The 15,087-nt window shown below is 42.1% G+C and overlaps 1 protein-coding gene across 1 annotated transcript in view; it reads right to left on the bottom strand.

Annotated features, from left to right (window-relative positions):
* Positions 1-15,087, bottom strand: part of brinp2 (bone morphogenetic protein/retinoic acid inducible neural-specific 2) — a 206,288-nt gene that overhangs the window by 108,295 nt on the left and 82,906 nt on the right. The window contains exon 2 of the mRNA XM_068570912.1: positions 9,586-10,023. Coding sequence (XP_068427013.1) covers positions 9,586-9,956 — 371 coding nt within the window. The 5' untranslated portion in view covers positions 9,957-10,023. The remainder of the gene's footprint in view (positions 1-9,585; positions 10,024-15,087) is intronic.

The following is a 15,087-nucleotide window of genomic DNA, read 5'->3' as shown; positions in this document are numbered from 1 at the left end:
TATGTCTGTTTCTCTCTGTGTGATCTCTGTATCCCTCCCTCTGTTCATGTTTAAAGGTGATATATATATCCCTCTGAGAAGTGGTTTCTAACAATGGTAACCATGCTGAAATTGTGCATCACTGGACAGTGTTATCAGTGTCAGTGACACTTTTTCGGGATGGTTCAGACTTTGGGAGTTCTGGCTGGCCACCGTCGTAACCCGGAAAAAAAGTATAACAACGCAACCAAACCAAATGAGCCGAGAATAGGATGGACGTGACGTCACAGTCCACCGTGGCTTTTGACCTCCGCGTTCTAATCAGGTCATCCCAGAGTACAGTTGGACACTGGTGCAAAATGTGAAGGAATTCCCTTTTATTGAGATCTCGCTTTCAAGAGGGATAAAAAAGTGACTTTAAGGTACGTGTGGGAAAAGGTACGTGCAGCAGTTGGTGCTTCTTTTGTTGCAGAACTTGATGAAATACACTCTGTGTTTTGTGTTAGTGGCACACACACACACAAACAGTGTGACCAACAGGCGAGTGTTTCCCGTTACACAGGCTGTTGCCTCCTGACTGTTTCCATCACAGAGCCACAGGCCTGTTTCTAGCCCGCTGCTCCCTTCCCGCTAAGCGTTCTGTGTCTCTTGTGTTGTGAGCCACAGAAGAAGCCCGCAGGAAAAAGGCCAGGCGCACTCCCACCCCTATCCTGTGTGTCTCATCAGCAGCCAATCTTCCTCAAGTCCACCAGAAGTAGAGGTGGAAATTAGGCAGAGACCCCGATTCTGTCTCCATAAGAACCGCTTGACGGGTCGTCTTTGTCGTTTCAGGAAAGATGGAAATTGAATAGAGTGTGATTGTTGCGCTGTGCGTTGTTCTTCCACATCCAAATCCACCCTGAGGAGGCTCTTCATTCTTCTTTGCGGGAGTTTGAGGTGCTGTAATGTTTGATTGGGTGAACAACAACTACTTTGGTCAAAGTTTGAGGGATTAGCCGGGGTGCTTTAGTCCATCGGACTGATTGCATTTTTCAAGATGGTATGCAGTGTCAAGCATGGCAATACAAATTCCTACAATACATTAGCATGCTTTTTATATAAACAGCAGCAAAGACACAATAGCAAAAAAGGGGTTTTCATTTTGGAAACCAATTAATAACTGCAGGAACAGAAAAAAAAGGTAATTAGTAAAATAGATTGTTTGGTTGAAGGAACATTTGAAGCACAAGGTTAAATGATATAGCCACAGAAAGGGCTTTAACTTACGAATTCATTATTTGTTTACCAAATTAATAGTATAAAAGCCAAAGGAACATCTTAGATTTACTTTTTTGTCAGACCAACTGCCCAAACCCTCAAACATTTAGTTTAATTATCATATAAAACAGAGCAAAGCAGCCAATCTTCATATTTAAGACACATTTTTGATGATAATTGACTTTTGCCAATTTATTTTCTGTCTATCTATTTAATCAGCTCTTATTTCAGCTCTTCAGCTAATATCGTGAAATGGTCTGAACTATTGGTCTCATTGACCCAGCTGATAGGAGGAAGAATAGACTAGTCTTCCTCTGCCCATAAAAGCTCAACAGAGAGTCCTAAAGGATGCAAGACTCTCATTTAGAAAGAGCTGAGCTCGGTTACTTCTTCCTGTTGGACACATTTACAGTAGCCAAGTCAAAGCTTCATTCAGAGACAGACGCTGTTAGATTCTCAAAAATCAGTGAAGAAATTTGCAACTACCTAAGAAGCTTCATCATGGTATTTGATGATGATGATGATGATGATGATGGTAGTTGGTAGACTGAGTGTCTTGAATCATGGCTCATAAGTCTGGTTATAAAAGTTATTCTTGTGAAACAACCACAAATGAGTCGTTTCTAAGCCAAATTGTTTATGCATTTCCCATATGGTTTATTTTTTTATTTTTGTGACATATCCAGATGTGATAATACGCCGTCTGTGTGCTGGCCTCGCACTACCAAACACATCAGGTCCCCCACTGTTTTAGAGTCAGCTAAACGAAAATTAACGTTAAAGTTCTTCACCGCCTACAGCCATCGGAGAGAAGAGGAAAAGGTCAGAGGTCACGACCCACCCGGAGGTAGCTCTCCAGCTTGTTTGAGGCTGACAGCAACGGCGAGATTAAAGAAGTGAACAAATGTGGGTGAGCACATGTGTGATGAACGTCGATCCCGTCTCCATTACCGCTTTATTAAAAAGCTAATGAGAGCAGCCCATTTGGCTGCTCCCGCTCTGTGGAAGGCTAATGCAGAGGAAAGACTGCCGGCGCTTATTTCCCCCGAATGTTAATCACATATCAATAAAGTCACAGGAGTGTAATTAGAAACACAAGGGAGGTGCTTTTCACATGCAAAGGAGACAATTTGTTGTTTTCTCTGCAGTGACTATGCGGCGCCGCCGTATTCGCCTCCCGCCTGAGACGTCCACGAGACGCAGGATAAGTAGGAGCGTAATTTCGGTCTGATTGCAACATTACGGGCTCGATCCGGACCGCCGCTCCTTTCAGTCAGCCACCCATTGTTCTACCGTGGACGCCATCTCCATCACCACTGATCAGATTTTGGAAAATGTTCAGGATATTATGTTTCATTATTAGTCCACTCAGAAGTACACTGAGAAGCATATCCGTTATGGCCCGGAAAATGTTTAATATTTCATATTAAAATGTCACAAGGGGCATTTTTTTTGCGAGAAAAAAAAAGAAACTGAGCTTCTTTTCTTTTTTTTTTTAATGGACTTAAAAATAGAGTGTGAGTATCTGGATCCGGAGCTTTTTTTTCGGTCTTGTGAAGTCTTCTGGCCTGGCACTGTGTCCTTGAAGCCCATGTTGTCAGGCCCCCGCTGGCCTTGTTTCACTGCCACTGTCATTGTTTTCATACAAATTGGAAGGAAGTGTGCCAGTTTTCTCAAGGAATACTTTGAGTGGGACGCGTTGGCTGAAATGTACGAGTGCTTTGTTGTTGTGGGTAGCGGGGGATGCAGCAATCAAATCAGAGGCAAAAAAAAGCAATCCCAGCGTATTAGGAAGGCACTCACAAAGCACATACGCCAAGAGGGCGGCCATAAATCTGTGATGGGCAAGAGCGGAGTAGATGAGAAGCAGCAGTAACTTCTGACATAGCAGGAAGCCGTTACAGGCGGCTTAGCCGTGACCTGATCGCATCTTAAATGGAAGCACTTACTTTTGCTTTTAGGACTTCATTCAGTGATGAGGGGACCTCATGCAGCATCACTACTAATGTGACAATATGTTGTCCTGGTTACGAAGTAATTGAGGGAAACTTCATTTCCATTGGCAACCAGCTGCTGAAGGAAATGGAAGTCTGCAACAGCATCATTAGGAAGAAAAGGTGGCTGAGTGCACAAAGACCTCCGGCAGTCACGGCTCCGCCTAACCGTCAATTGTGTTTCATTACATTACTCTGACGCTTTTATCCAAAGTGACTTACATTGTTACTCGACATAGACTGGCGGAGCCGGGGATCAAACCACCGATCCTCTGATTAAAAAAGGGCACGCTAACCACTGAGCCTCAGTCGCCCAGGGTAAACGCGTTGTTTCCAATAATCCTCTGCCAGGTTAACAGAGAGAGGCGGATGGGTCCGGGAAACACATGACTTTGACCCAGGAGAACAGTGTTCCTGTCCCATGTGAGACAAGACGTTGACATACCAATTTGCCTTGGAGGGCTTTACAATCTGTACACATACGACATCCCTGTCCCAGGACCTCACATCTGAACGTAACAGAGTGACAGCACATTTAATAAATATGACCGAAATGATTCATATCATGAGTAGGACATGCATGGACCGTGATCAGATAACCCCCATCTACGTTAGCAGAAGGAGGCAGAGAGGATGGGGTCACCATGGCAGGAACCAAAAGAGTGTGACAAACGTACCTATTTTGAGCGAAACCGAGTCGTTTATATGGTTCCAACGTACAACCTTGGACTGTATATAGAAGATGTCATCGTAACCTCACACATTGGTTTGTGGACTACAGTGTTGGCGCCTTAAATTCTGCATTTCCTGTCACAAAATGTTGTAGAAAAAATGTTACAACTACCTTTCAAGAACTAAAAACGCAGTGACGGGGTAGAAGTTCTAAAACACGGACAACTTTTTCCTCTGACTCTTGGGGAGGTTTCATCGCATGAAGGTGTTCATGAGCTGAACCAAAAGGTTCCCTAAACACGAAGCTTTGAGCATCTAAATTCAATATTAAAGTTATAACTATTAAATCCATAGCATCTAAAACAGTCACCTTGCAATATCTCATATCAATATTCAATATTCCGTGTGGAATCTTTATTTCATAGCTTCATATCATACAGCCGATGCTCACGATGCGCCGTGTGTACTGTAAAGGTTTGCCCCTCCATCTTGTCCGTCTGGTGTTGGAAATGTTGCGAGTCTGCGTAACATTCAGCGTTGCTCACTCTGAAATATTGTTGGAAGTCAGGTGTTTGCTATGTTCCTGTTCAGACCAGGTTTCAGAAGGGATCCCCCTCTCCATGCAGTGGTCCAGTCCACTTAGGGTGAGGCCAGGTGGGGAATATAAAAAGCCACTTAGGGAGTGAGTGGCTGCTCGTAGCTCATTTTCAGTGTATTTGCTCTTTGTTAATATTCACATGGCTTCATTGTGTTTATTACTTAAAAAAAGACTCAGCATCTTTGTCTCTACTTACCTCCAGCAATAGACCGCCTCACTATAATCCCTCATTTATGTAGAATTACTACCAGTTTTTTAAGAAAAGAGGAAACGGGAATGTCCTCCTCTTAGACACGTAAGAGCCAAGTTAATGTTACTCTACTTGTGATATGTTGATGATGGAAAACCATGTATTAAAGAGCCGAACTTCTGGCTATTTGGGGTGTTTTTTGGACGGTCAACCTGCGTGTTGACTGGACGACTCCCTGCTACGCTATTGCAGCGCTCATTACTGTACTCGCGATCACTTGGTAAATAAATGTAGAGAACGAGAGAGTTTGTCGAACTGAATTCTTCCAGAAGCACCTGGCACCCAATAATATGACACGCTAACACCACCTTACAAATATTCTATCCAATTTTGTTTTCTGGCTGGAAGAAAAAACAAGTTTTTCTGTTCTGTATTTTTTTTGAAGATGTAAAAGTTCTGAGTAGAAAGCAAAGAGGAAGAGTTTTCCATGTTTCCTCTGTTGGCCGTGATCACAGGAAGCGTCCCCCAGCTGAAGGCAGACTTCTCTGACAATCTGTCCCACTTTTGTCACAGAGCCGTCACCTGTCATTTCACACACGCCCTCATCTGGAAGTGCAGCTGTCAGTTCCATTCCGCTCAACTTGAGGCGGAAAAAAGCAAGGGACTTAGTTTTTTTTTTAAGTGTAAAGGAACAAGCTCAAGTTCGAGAGGGAATGGACTGCAAGCGGAAGGAATCAGTCATGCGTGTCCGTAAGTAACCGCTATCGGTGACCGGAGAAGTGAAACAGCCAGCAGCTGACAGCACAATTAAAAAAAAAAAAATCTATCTGAATATAACTTAACAAAAGGCAGAAAAGAAAAAAGTCCCTGATAATTAGAGCGTATAGCTCTCTACATTTCTGACAGTACAAACGGCTGCGACAACTTTTAAGAGAATCTATTTTTAAAGAGCTTGTGGAGGGAACAGAAATGGTAGGTTAAAACCGATTATGTGTGTGTGTGTGTGTGTGTGTGTGTGTGTGTGTGTACATATATATATATATATATATATATAAATATACGTATATATATATGTGTATATATACGTATATATATATATACATATATATATATATATATATATATATACACATATATATACATATATATAAATATATATATATATATATATATATATATATACACATATATATACATATATATATATATATATATATATATATATATATATATATATATATATATATATATATATATGCACGTTTCCAAGTAGAGGAAATGGAAAATTCAAATTGCAGCCTCAGCTGACTCACCGTATATTCGTCACATTTTTGGCATTAAATTTAGGATAATGGTGACGGGAGACTGCCTGAACTCTGGACCCGGCTGCATTATTTATACAGCGCACGGACCGGCCTGCGGACACACACACACACACACACACACACACACACACACCGTCCTCTCTCTTCAGACCTTGCTGTGGGTTCCAACCCAATATTTGCATTATCATTATCATCATCAATAACTTAAGGTTATATCGGCCGGTTTCATTTCCTGATCGTAAGATGTCAGTGAATGAATAAATTCTGATAATTTCTTCTCATAAAACCTGCCTAAAAAGAGTTTTGTTTTCTTCTTTCCTCACTTAAAAACGTTCTCACAGTACTTCCAGACTCACGCAGCTGCAATTCAACATCCTATATGTACTTTATCTTTGTTTTTCCTCCGTGATCCAAACTTACATCTTCATACAATATAGAGAAGACAAGACAAGGAACATCCCAGAAAATACGCATCATATATAGATATACAATAATAGTGTTCTTGAGAGGGGAAAAACAAGGGGGAGAAAAGAAAAGAAATACATACATTTTAATACTAGTGAGTAAGTCACAATAAATAAAACAATATATTCATATAGTCCTTTTCTATGTCAAAGATCCAACACACAGCTGCATGCATATATTGATCGAGGAGTGGTTAGAGGTTCACAGTCCCGGTGGAGAACACTGTGACTCCCTCTATAGAAGAGCCGGGGGGTTGATTCCGAGTGCCAAATTACCGCTGTCCCTTCGGAGCCCGATTTTGGAGTCATGTGCAGTCGGGCACCTTTTTTAAATTCAGTTGAAGTCGTCTGAGATTAGTGAAAGCTAACTGTATGGACAGTCATGTTTCTCTGACTGTATTGAATATATCCCAAGTTGTAATGCTTGCTCTTCAGATGCTCTTTTAACCGGTTCAACCCCCTGCTGATCCCGCTGAGTTCAAAACTCAGAACCAAAAGACTCAGCAAAAAGTCTGAGGGCTTGGAGGAAAAGAATATTACAACCTACACTAGTTTCATAGCTCTTCTATGCTCAAATGAACAAGGGCTCCTCTTTAATCTATTCACAGATTTAAAGTATTTAAAGCTCTGACTTTAATCTCCCAGACAGAATAAATTTCAGCATATCCTCCAATCCCTCCCTATCCAGGCGCACTTTACTTAAAGACTCTTAACACATTTTATGTTGTTAAATAAGCAAAGATATTATTATGCAGTCGCAATACGAGCGGTCTGTAAAATCTATTTTCTTTTTCATGAAATTCATTTTTATTTATTGGCTTGTTTCATTTATAATGATGTATATAAATAAAACAATACCAGTATTTTTTGTTAGGGAAAAACTAATTAAATGTATTGTTATAATTATGAGTATAATACAACAATTAAATGTAATTAAAATACTACTCATATTCAATTTCAAATTAAAAAGGTAAATGTAAGCTGATTGAAAGAAACTGTCGAGCATGTCATCGTTAAAGTTTGCCTTACTCTACCTAATGGAAGAATAAAAAATAAAAAAGGTACATACATTTTGACCCCAAATTAGGACTCTAAATCAGTCACAAACAATTCAATAAATGAGCTCATGGAATCTCCAAACCAACGTTTCACTTCTTCCCGTTCATCCTCATGAAGCACCGGGAACAAAGGACCATCTTACTGTCCTTCCTCCACGGTCCCACACAACATATTTCTGCTTGGATTGAATTTCAACCCATCGAGCACGTTTGAATCCAGGCGAGCTGAGTTTGGTGAATAATGAACGTTCAGAGTAAAAGTGATGCCCGTTTTCATTAAACGCTCTCGTACAAAAACAGAGCTTGATGGAATTCTAACGTTAGTGCTGCAACGGATCTCTGTGTATTCAAAAAAGACAAAGCTGAGCAGATAAATATTATCATATTGCCTCCGACGTTTGTTTCTGTGCATGTTAATCATCTTGTAATGATGTGGCAATATTTTTCACTCAGTGGTGTTTGCTTTAATAATAGTTGGCTGCTGAACATCAAATAGGAATATTAAAATATCTGTGCCCTTGTGCATGTTTTAAAGATTAGCTTTGATCTCCACCAGGAGACAGAGTGAGATAGAACGTGTGTGTGTGTGTGTGTGTGTGTGTGTGTGTGTGTGTGTATCTATGTGTCTGTCCAGGGCTAATATGCCATTCTGCAGCACTAAACTGCATAATATTTCGGAGGTGGCTGTGGCTGCTCACTCAAGGACTGCTGACTCGTCACTCGCTGCTCCTAACCCGCACCTGGTCGGTAAGGGCCTCAGTGAGATGTGTGTTTGGCTATAAGCTGACAGCTCATGGAACAACCTAGCTGACTGCATCGGCGCCGCCAGCACTGTTATATGCTGCTTTTTTATTGGGCCTCACCCTCGTGTATACATGTGTATTGTAGTATGTACATGGAGGGAAAGTACATGCTTAAAGCGGTGGTAACGGCCATGTCAGGCTTTGTGTAGCTGGTGCAGGCATCTGCAAAGATTAAAATGAGAGCATATCTGGGTAGCACTTGGCCATTTGTTTGGCCTTCCATGCTACTCTCTATCAGATCGACTTTTTACCGATGGTTTTCTATCATCTAGTTCCATCTAGTTTTGTCATGACAACTTTTAAGCAGATCTACTTTTATATCATCTTGATAGAAAAGGGAAGTTAAAACTCTAAATACATATTTTCTAAAAGGGAAAAGAAAATGAAAGCATCCAGATTGATAGTTAATTGCGCATGCGCAAAGCTCCTGACCCCGCGGTCTGATCCACTATGGCAGAGCATCACTTCTGGACCTTTACTCTTCTTTTAAAGAGGAGAACTTTCCTTACATCACAAGATGTTCAGTGCTCTTGTTCAAGACAACACAGACTGGACTTTTCTCACTGAGGAATAAAAACTGAACTGGAAAATATGAAAAGCACTTATTGCTTTTGTTTAAAGTGAATCAATTGCTGGTCTTTAACATCTTTAAAAGGTAAGCAACAGACTGAACATGGACAAAAGAAGAAGTGATTTGTCCCTCACAGGGACCCTTACTACTGAACAGTACCTGTTCAGAAAAAAAAGAAAAAAAAAAGATAAACTATATATGTATGTTAACTTGCTGTTGCTCCAGAGTGCTGTTATATTGTTCTGTTAACATTACTTTAAAATAAAAGCGTGCAATACACTAGTTTTTACTTCATCATTGAATTTGGTGCATAATGCGATTAATCGCAGAAAAATCATGTGATTAATCAGTATTTTTTTTTCAACTTTGGCCAGCCCTAATATTATATATATATTCAAATCGCAGCCTCAGCTGACACGCCAAATATCCGTCACATTTTAGGTATTAAATTAAGGATAATAATGCATTTTTTTAAATAAATGATTCTGTTGATGGTTTTAAAGGTACTTAGACTATGGGCAGGTAGCCTGAGATATAAGTGAGAGCACACTCTTTTCCTCTTGCTGGTTGATCTTTTAAATCCAACTACACAAAGTCTCTTTCTTTCTTACTCTCTGACACACACACACACACACACGTACACGCACACACACACACACTTTGACACCTCTTACCTGTAAATCTTGTATCTGGTAGAAAATCCCTGCTGGAACCTCTCTCTGAACTCGGTGTACTCCGGACACCTGTGGAAAGGTCCCTTCTCCGACAGCAGCCAGTCCAGCTGCCCCCCGCTCTGCCTCGTGTTGAAGCCCCATGCTGAGGAGCTGGACGGGGAAGAGGAGGAAGACGAGGAGGACGAGGGGGACGAAAGGGAACCGTGGAGCACCTTCCCACCACTCACCCCGCCGCCCACCTGTTCAGCTCGGGCGGTCCACGGCAGCCATAGCAACACCCACGGCAACCATAGGAGCATCAAGGAGGATGCCGACCATCTAGCAAGGCAGGCGGAGCACCTCTCTTTTCTCATTGGCCAAGGAGTCGCCATGGTCCAAGTGGTGATGTACTAGGGCACTTAGGACCGGCATTTCTTCTGACAGTCACCTCCCACTGGCCTGAACAACAAAACACAAAACAGAACTGGTTTTACTTGCATATTGAAACATTTCATTTGAGTCGCAGTCACTGGTGGAAACTACTGTCCACAGATTGTGATTCCATTCAGATTGTGATTCCATTCCGGAATAATATAGAAAACACAATGTTCTCCAAAGTGGTATTCATCAAAATAACATCAATCATTGCGTCTTCACGTTGGCTCTAATTGTGCACATGAAGGGTGTTTTATCTGCTTGTCGGAGCTGCACATAATTATTGTTATCAACTTTTGAGCATTAATTAAATGCACAAATAAGACGGGCGTTGCTTTCATTCCTTCAAAGAAATTAGATTTAACTGATGAGGGCACTGCCTCTCGCTAAAGTGTAATCTTTTACGCTTACCATTCAGAGTTTCTCATCTCTGAACAAATCCAGAGTGGATTCCATTCACTCTTGTTTGCGCTCCACTAGTTCACACGCATCTATTGGATTTGGTCCAGTGTACGAGCTTAAGCTGGTCCCTATGACACGTTTCTTATTAAAGGAGTCGTTGTGAGGGCTGTCAATGTGACAGAGGTTTCTATTCCACACCAGACTATATCCATCCACCTGATAGTTAATTCAGAACTACTTTATGTTATGGGCTGCCGTCATTCTAAACTGAGAGAACCATATACATGCTGGAGGAAAATCAGCAGGTGTTTATACCCAACATAACGCTAAAGTTAGGTTGTTTAGCGGCAATGGACCCCAAGTACATGGACAAGGTGTGCAGGAAATATATTGGCCTGTGATCAGACTTTTTTTATTTTCATGAATAGCAGACCATGAAATCTGTACTTTGGGAGATTCTCATAAGAAATCAATCTGTGTAACGTGACCATCTGTGTAACGTGACCATCAGCCCGTCTCCAGTCTCTATCTTGTCGGGTGTCCAATATGATGCATTAATTATCTTGTGTAATTATATTTGTCTAGTTCAGAGTTGATTTTAAATGACCTCATTAAAAGTATCAGAATGACTGAAAGGTATTAGGAAGAGAAATAGTAACACATGAAGGTTTTAACTCGCAAAGAATGGGCCGGGGCAGCTGATCATCACTTGTGACCGCTATCTGCCCCGTCCCCATGTTCCATCCACAAAAAATATTGCGCTAAAGACGTTACAACACAATCACACCCAGTAGGAGTTTGTCCATCTTTGTGCATATGATTGCAATCATCCATGTGGAACAATATAAAGGCTGCCCCTTTGAGCCGAGAAGACAGTAGAACCATTGAGAGAGGAAGAAGTAAAATGAAATGTTCAGATTGTTAGCCGCGGGTCTCGACCGACCGACGGAGTGGAGAGGCATTCCTCCAGACTTTAGGCAAGCAATTTAAACGTAACAGACGGGGAAAAAAACATATTTAGGATTATTTTTAGACTGTAAAAGAAGACGGCATGATTTCAAGCGAAGGACAAAAGAAAAGATCACCGGAAAGGCGAGACGCTAATGTGCTAAATGTGCTTCAGGTATCTGCAACACTCTGAAGACGCTAATCTCACTTTGATAGAAAGGGGGCAATTTTGCACCACATTTCTACATATTACCTCCTCTTCAAATATGTGCAAATATCACATGGCAGCACCGAGGTGCTTGGCGGGCCGTCTCACCCTCGTCCTATTTTCGTAGGCTTAACAGAAAAGCAATACGATCCTTTTTTTTTGTGGTAAATTTGTCCACCAGTGTCAAGACGTGCGCCATAGTGACAATACTGTCGCTTCCTTTTAAATGCTTTGTGTGTTTGGACAGCAATGGCATCACCCGCCTGATCCGGGGTGTCATCCGGCACACACGGCAAACACATCGGCACGAATCACACCACGGCTCGACTGTGACTCCTACGCGTCCGACACCCAAACTTCCAGCCGCTTGTATTTAAACAAACACACACTGTAGTCACGCTTTCCTCGAGGTGACACTTTCTGGAGACTTTACAGTGCCCTTCAGAAAAGTCGAGGCTTGCCCCTCATTTGGCAGGATTGCTGCGTGGAGTCTTCGGGGACAAGTCGGCATATCAGAATGGATATGTAAAGCAGCACGCATAACGCTTTAAGTGGATTGGGAGCCGGAGTATTCCCTGTTTATCGTACAAACAAATTAGAGAATTAATTTCAGGTGGATAAATGCAGGCTCAGACATGAAAAAAACAATACTCAGGGCACTGCATTTTTAATTTTCACTCGCTGCACCGAGAGATTACTGCGGTTTGAAAAGGCAATTAGCGAAGTCATCTGTCAAACGAATGTATTTATGCAACTGAAAGCCGGATGAGAACTTGATGAATGGGACGGTGTGCTGATGCAGTTTCTGTGTACCACACTGGCCCAAAGGTAAAGCTGGTGTAAATAAAAAATGCGCTGCCTGCTGGATAACTAATTTCTCTGTTTGTTGTGTTCTTCTTAAGGAAACCATACACCATAGAATATGAAAGCCAGACATTCTACACAAGCATGTTCATGTCCAAAACGTTATGTTTTCTTTTTTTTTACATTATGAAAACCCGAAAAATGTGTCCTATGATACTGAAATAATGTTTACTGGTACTAGTACACATATGAAAAATATAAACTATTTAAAAAAGTCTAATACATTTGGAAAAGCTTCTGCTCTCCACGACGTCTCTGCCATGTTAAAGCTACGATGAGGAACTGTCCTTGTGTGTGTATTTTAGCACTCCATGTGGACAAGAGTGGTAGCGTTTCCAAACACAGGGGTCCCTTTAGAAAGAAGACTAACTGGCTGGTGGTAACTTCTTGTTATTATTTGATTAAATAGATGTTAGTAATTTTAGGTGACTTGTTATACTTTGTCCTTTTTTCTTGAACCATTGGGGCAGTTTTCACAAACAGAAAGTACGGCTATATTCCAACAACGCTGCCCTTCCTCTCATCCTGGAGTGATTTGTGACAGACAGGGCACTGACAACAGGCTCCCACATTGATTAAAAACCAAATGTCCAGACAGGTTATTACAATGAGGTTGAAACTTCAAGGCTGTCATGAAATACTTGGAGAAGCTTACACCTGATATGAGTAATGACTAAGCGTGATCTGAAAGGCATTTTTATTTCAATTATTTTTCATTATTCTATTTTCTTTTATTGTTGCTCTTTCATTTCTTGCATGTATTGAATTACATTGTGTGTGATATATGTATGTAATTGTATGCTATGTATATGAAAGGTTCTTTTTATGACGATTGGGCGACTTCTTTGTCCGTCCAACCTGGCAAAAGAAATTACAAAAAAAAGGATCGTCACGATCAACGGATCCACGCTGCATACAGACTTCACATACAGAAGAAGTGAGACCTCAATCCAACCGACATGCAAGCCATGGCATAAAATGCCTTTTATAAATCTTGTTACTTGTACTGCTCCTTTATGAATCTGCCAATGGATTTGGGGAGGAAAAAAAACATGGAGGTGAACAATGGGATTGGATGAAAAGAAACCGCCGATGAGAGAACGGCTATGAGAGGAACATATTGACGGGATTGAAGGAGTGGAAAATGAAAGGAGGAATGTTTGTCTCAAGGACCTCGAGTGTGTGCCCATACTACACTTTCACTTATTTCAAGTCTCTAAAGGAGATACAGGGAAGAGAAGGCAGACCTCTCTAATCCATCTTTTTCTTTCCTCTTCTCCAACATTTTATTCTGTTCTTTGCTTGGCCCCCAGGAGTGCAGCTCGCGGCTTGCATCCCACCAAATGTTGTAAAATGTTGTTTCTGAGACATACAGTTAAAAAGTTCCAGGCCGAAAGCAAAAAAAAGTTCAGTGCTGTAGCGCCACCATCTGGCCAAATGATCCCTCTGGGTCCAGAGCAACGCAGCCTCTGGAAAGTCAGTCCGACAGACGGTTGTCGAGGTATTCAAAGGGTTCCTTCCTTCACAGTTAGGAGCAGTACAAGGTATGTGTGAGGCAGCTTAAACACGCTGGAAGTGCTATTGATTCCGAGGAGAATCTGTGCCCTGGTTTTTCCACTCCGGAGCTGTGAGATTTGCCTTTCAAATGAAGCTCTGCAACTCCTTTTAAAACACCTCCCCTACTCAGAAATAAGTGATCCCCCATAACTGCCAGGCCTCCCTTTCCCCCCGAGTCTCTGCCCTGCTACTTGCCCCCCCCCCCCCCCCGTGCTAATTATAGAATGCATAAAACATGCGGTGAATGCCAGTGAGACAATGGAAGGGAAGGATGGGGGGGTTAGAAATTGTTAATTCTTAGACCTGACATTTAATGTTCGTCTTGCATTATTCACACACCCTTTGCGTATTTACCCTTCTCCCTCTCTCGCCCAAGTTGGGGGAAGAGCGAGGTAAGATTTAAAAAAACATGAACGTCTCGAATCCATATTGGTAGAGGGAGAGGGAGGAGGGAGAGGTCGTCCAGGTGGAATGGAGAAATCGACCACGTGTCCCCGCGTTTAAACAACATCTCAGAGAGTCAAGGGGGGGCTTAGTGAGCAAAGAGCGAGATGTTGTACTCTGTTTGCACAAAAGGATGGTGGCGGGGATGAAGAGGGGGGGGGGGATGAGAAACATGGAAGCGATGAGGACCAATGGGGACCGATGGGGACAGTGGTTTTGCCTCCTGACTTGTGGGGACACTGGTGTCCTACCTTTTTTATTACATCACACACATACACACATGAAAAAATCTTTTCCAAGTAATAAAATCCCAGTCTTCCCTGCCGCAGAGAACATGACACCGCCAGCAGAATCCATCAGCTCGCAATTACAGCAGCTGGGAACCCTTTATTAGATCGGACGCACATCTGTGTGTCGTTGCGGACATGTGTATCAGTGCTGATTCTGTGTGTGTGTGTGTGTGTTGGGGGGGTGTACATATGCTGTAGAGGCACCTGGCCAGGCCCTTGGCAAACACTATACTGGGTGTGGGACATCAGCATTAGAGGCCAGCTGTATTCCTCAACCCGAGCGCGCTCACTTGCTCACCTCTCGGCAATCATGCGAGTCAGCATGCAGCAATTGCCGGCCAGCTGAACACCTGCTCTTGCCCTGTAATTCAGGAT

This window comes from Clinocottus analis, unplaced genomic scaffold, assembly GCF_023055335.1.
Source record: "Clinocottus analis isolate CAN_PGR_092001 unplaced genomic scaffold, fCliAna1.0.p SCAF_11, whole genome shotgun sequence".
In the NCBI taxonomy this organism is placed as follows: Eukaryota; Metazoa; Chordata; class Actinopteri; order Perciformes; family Cottidae; genus Clinocottus; species Clinocottus analis.
Note: the sequence above shows the minus strand (reverse complement) of the source record. Positions and strands in the feature narration are given on the sequence as shown.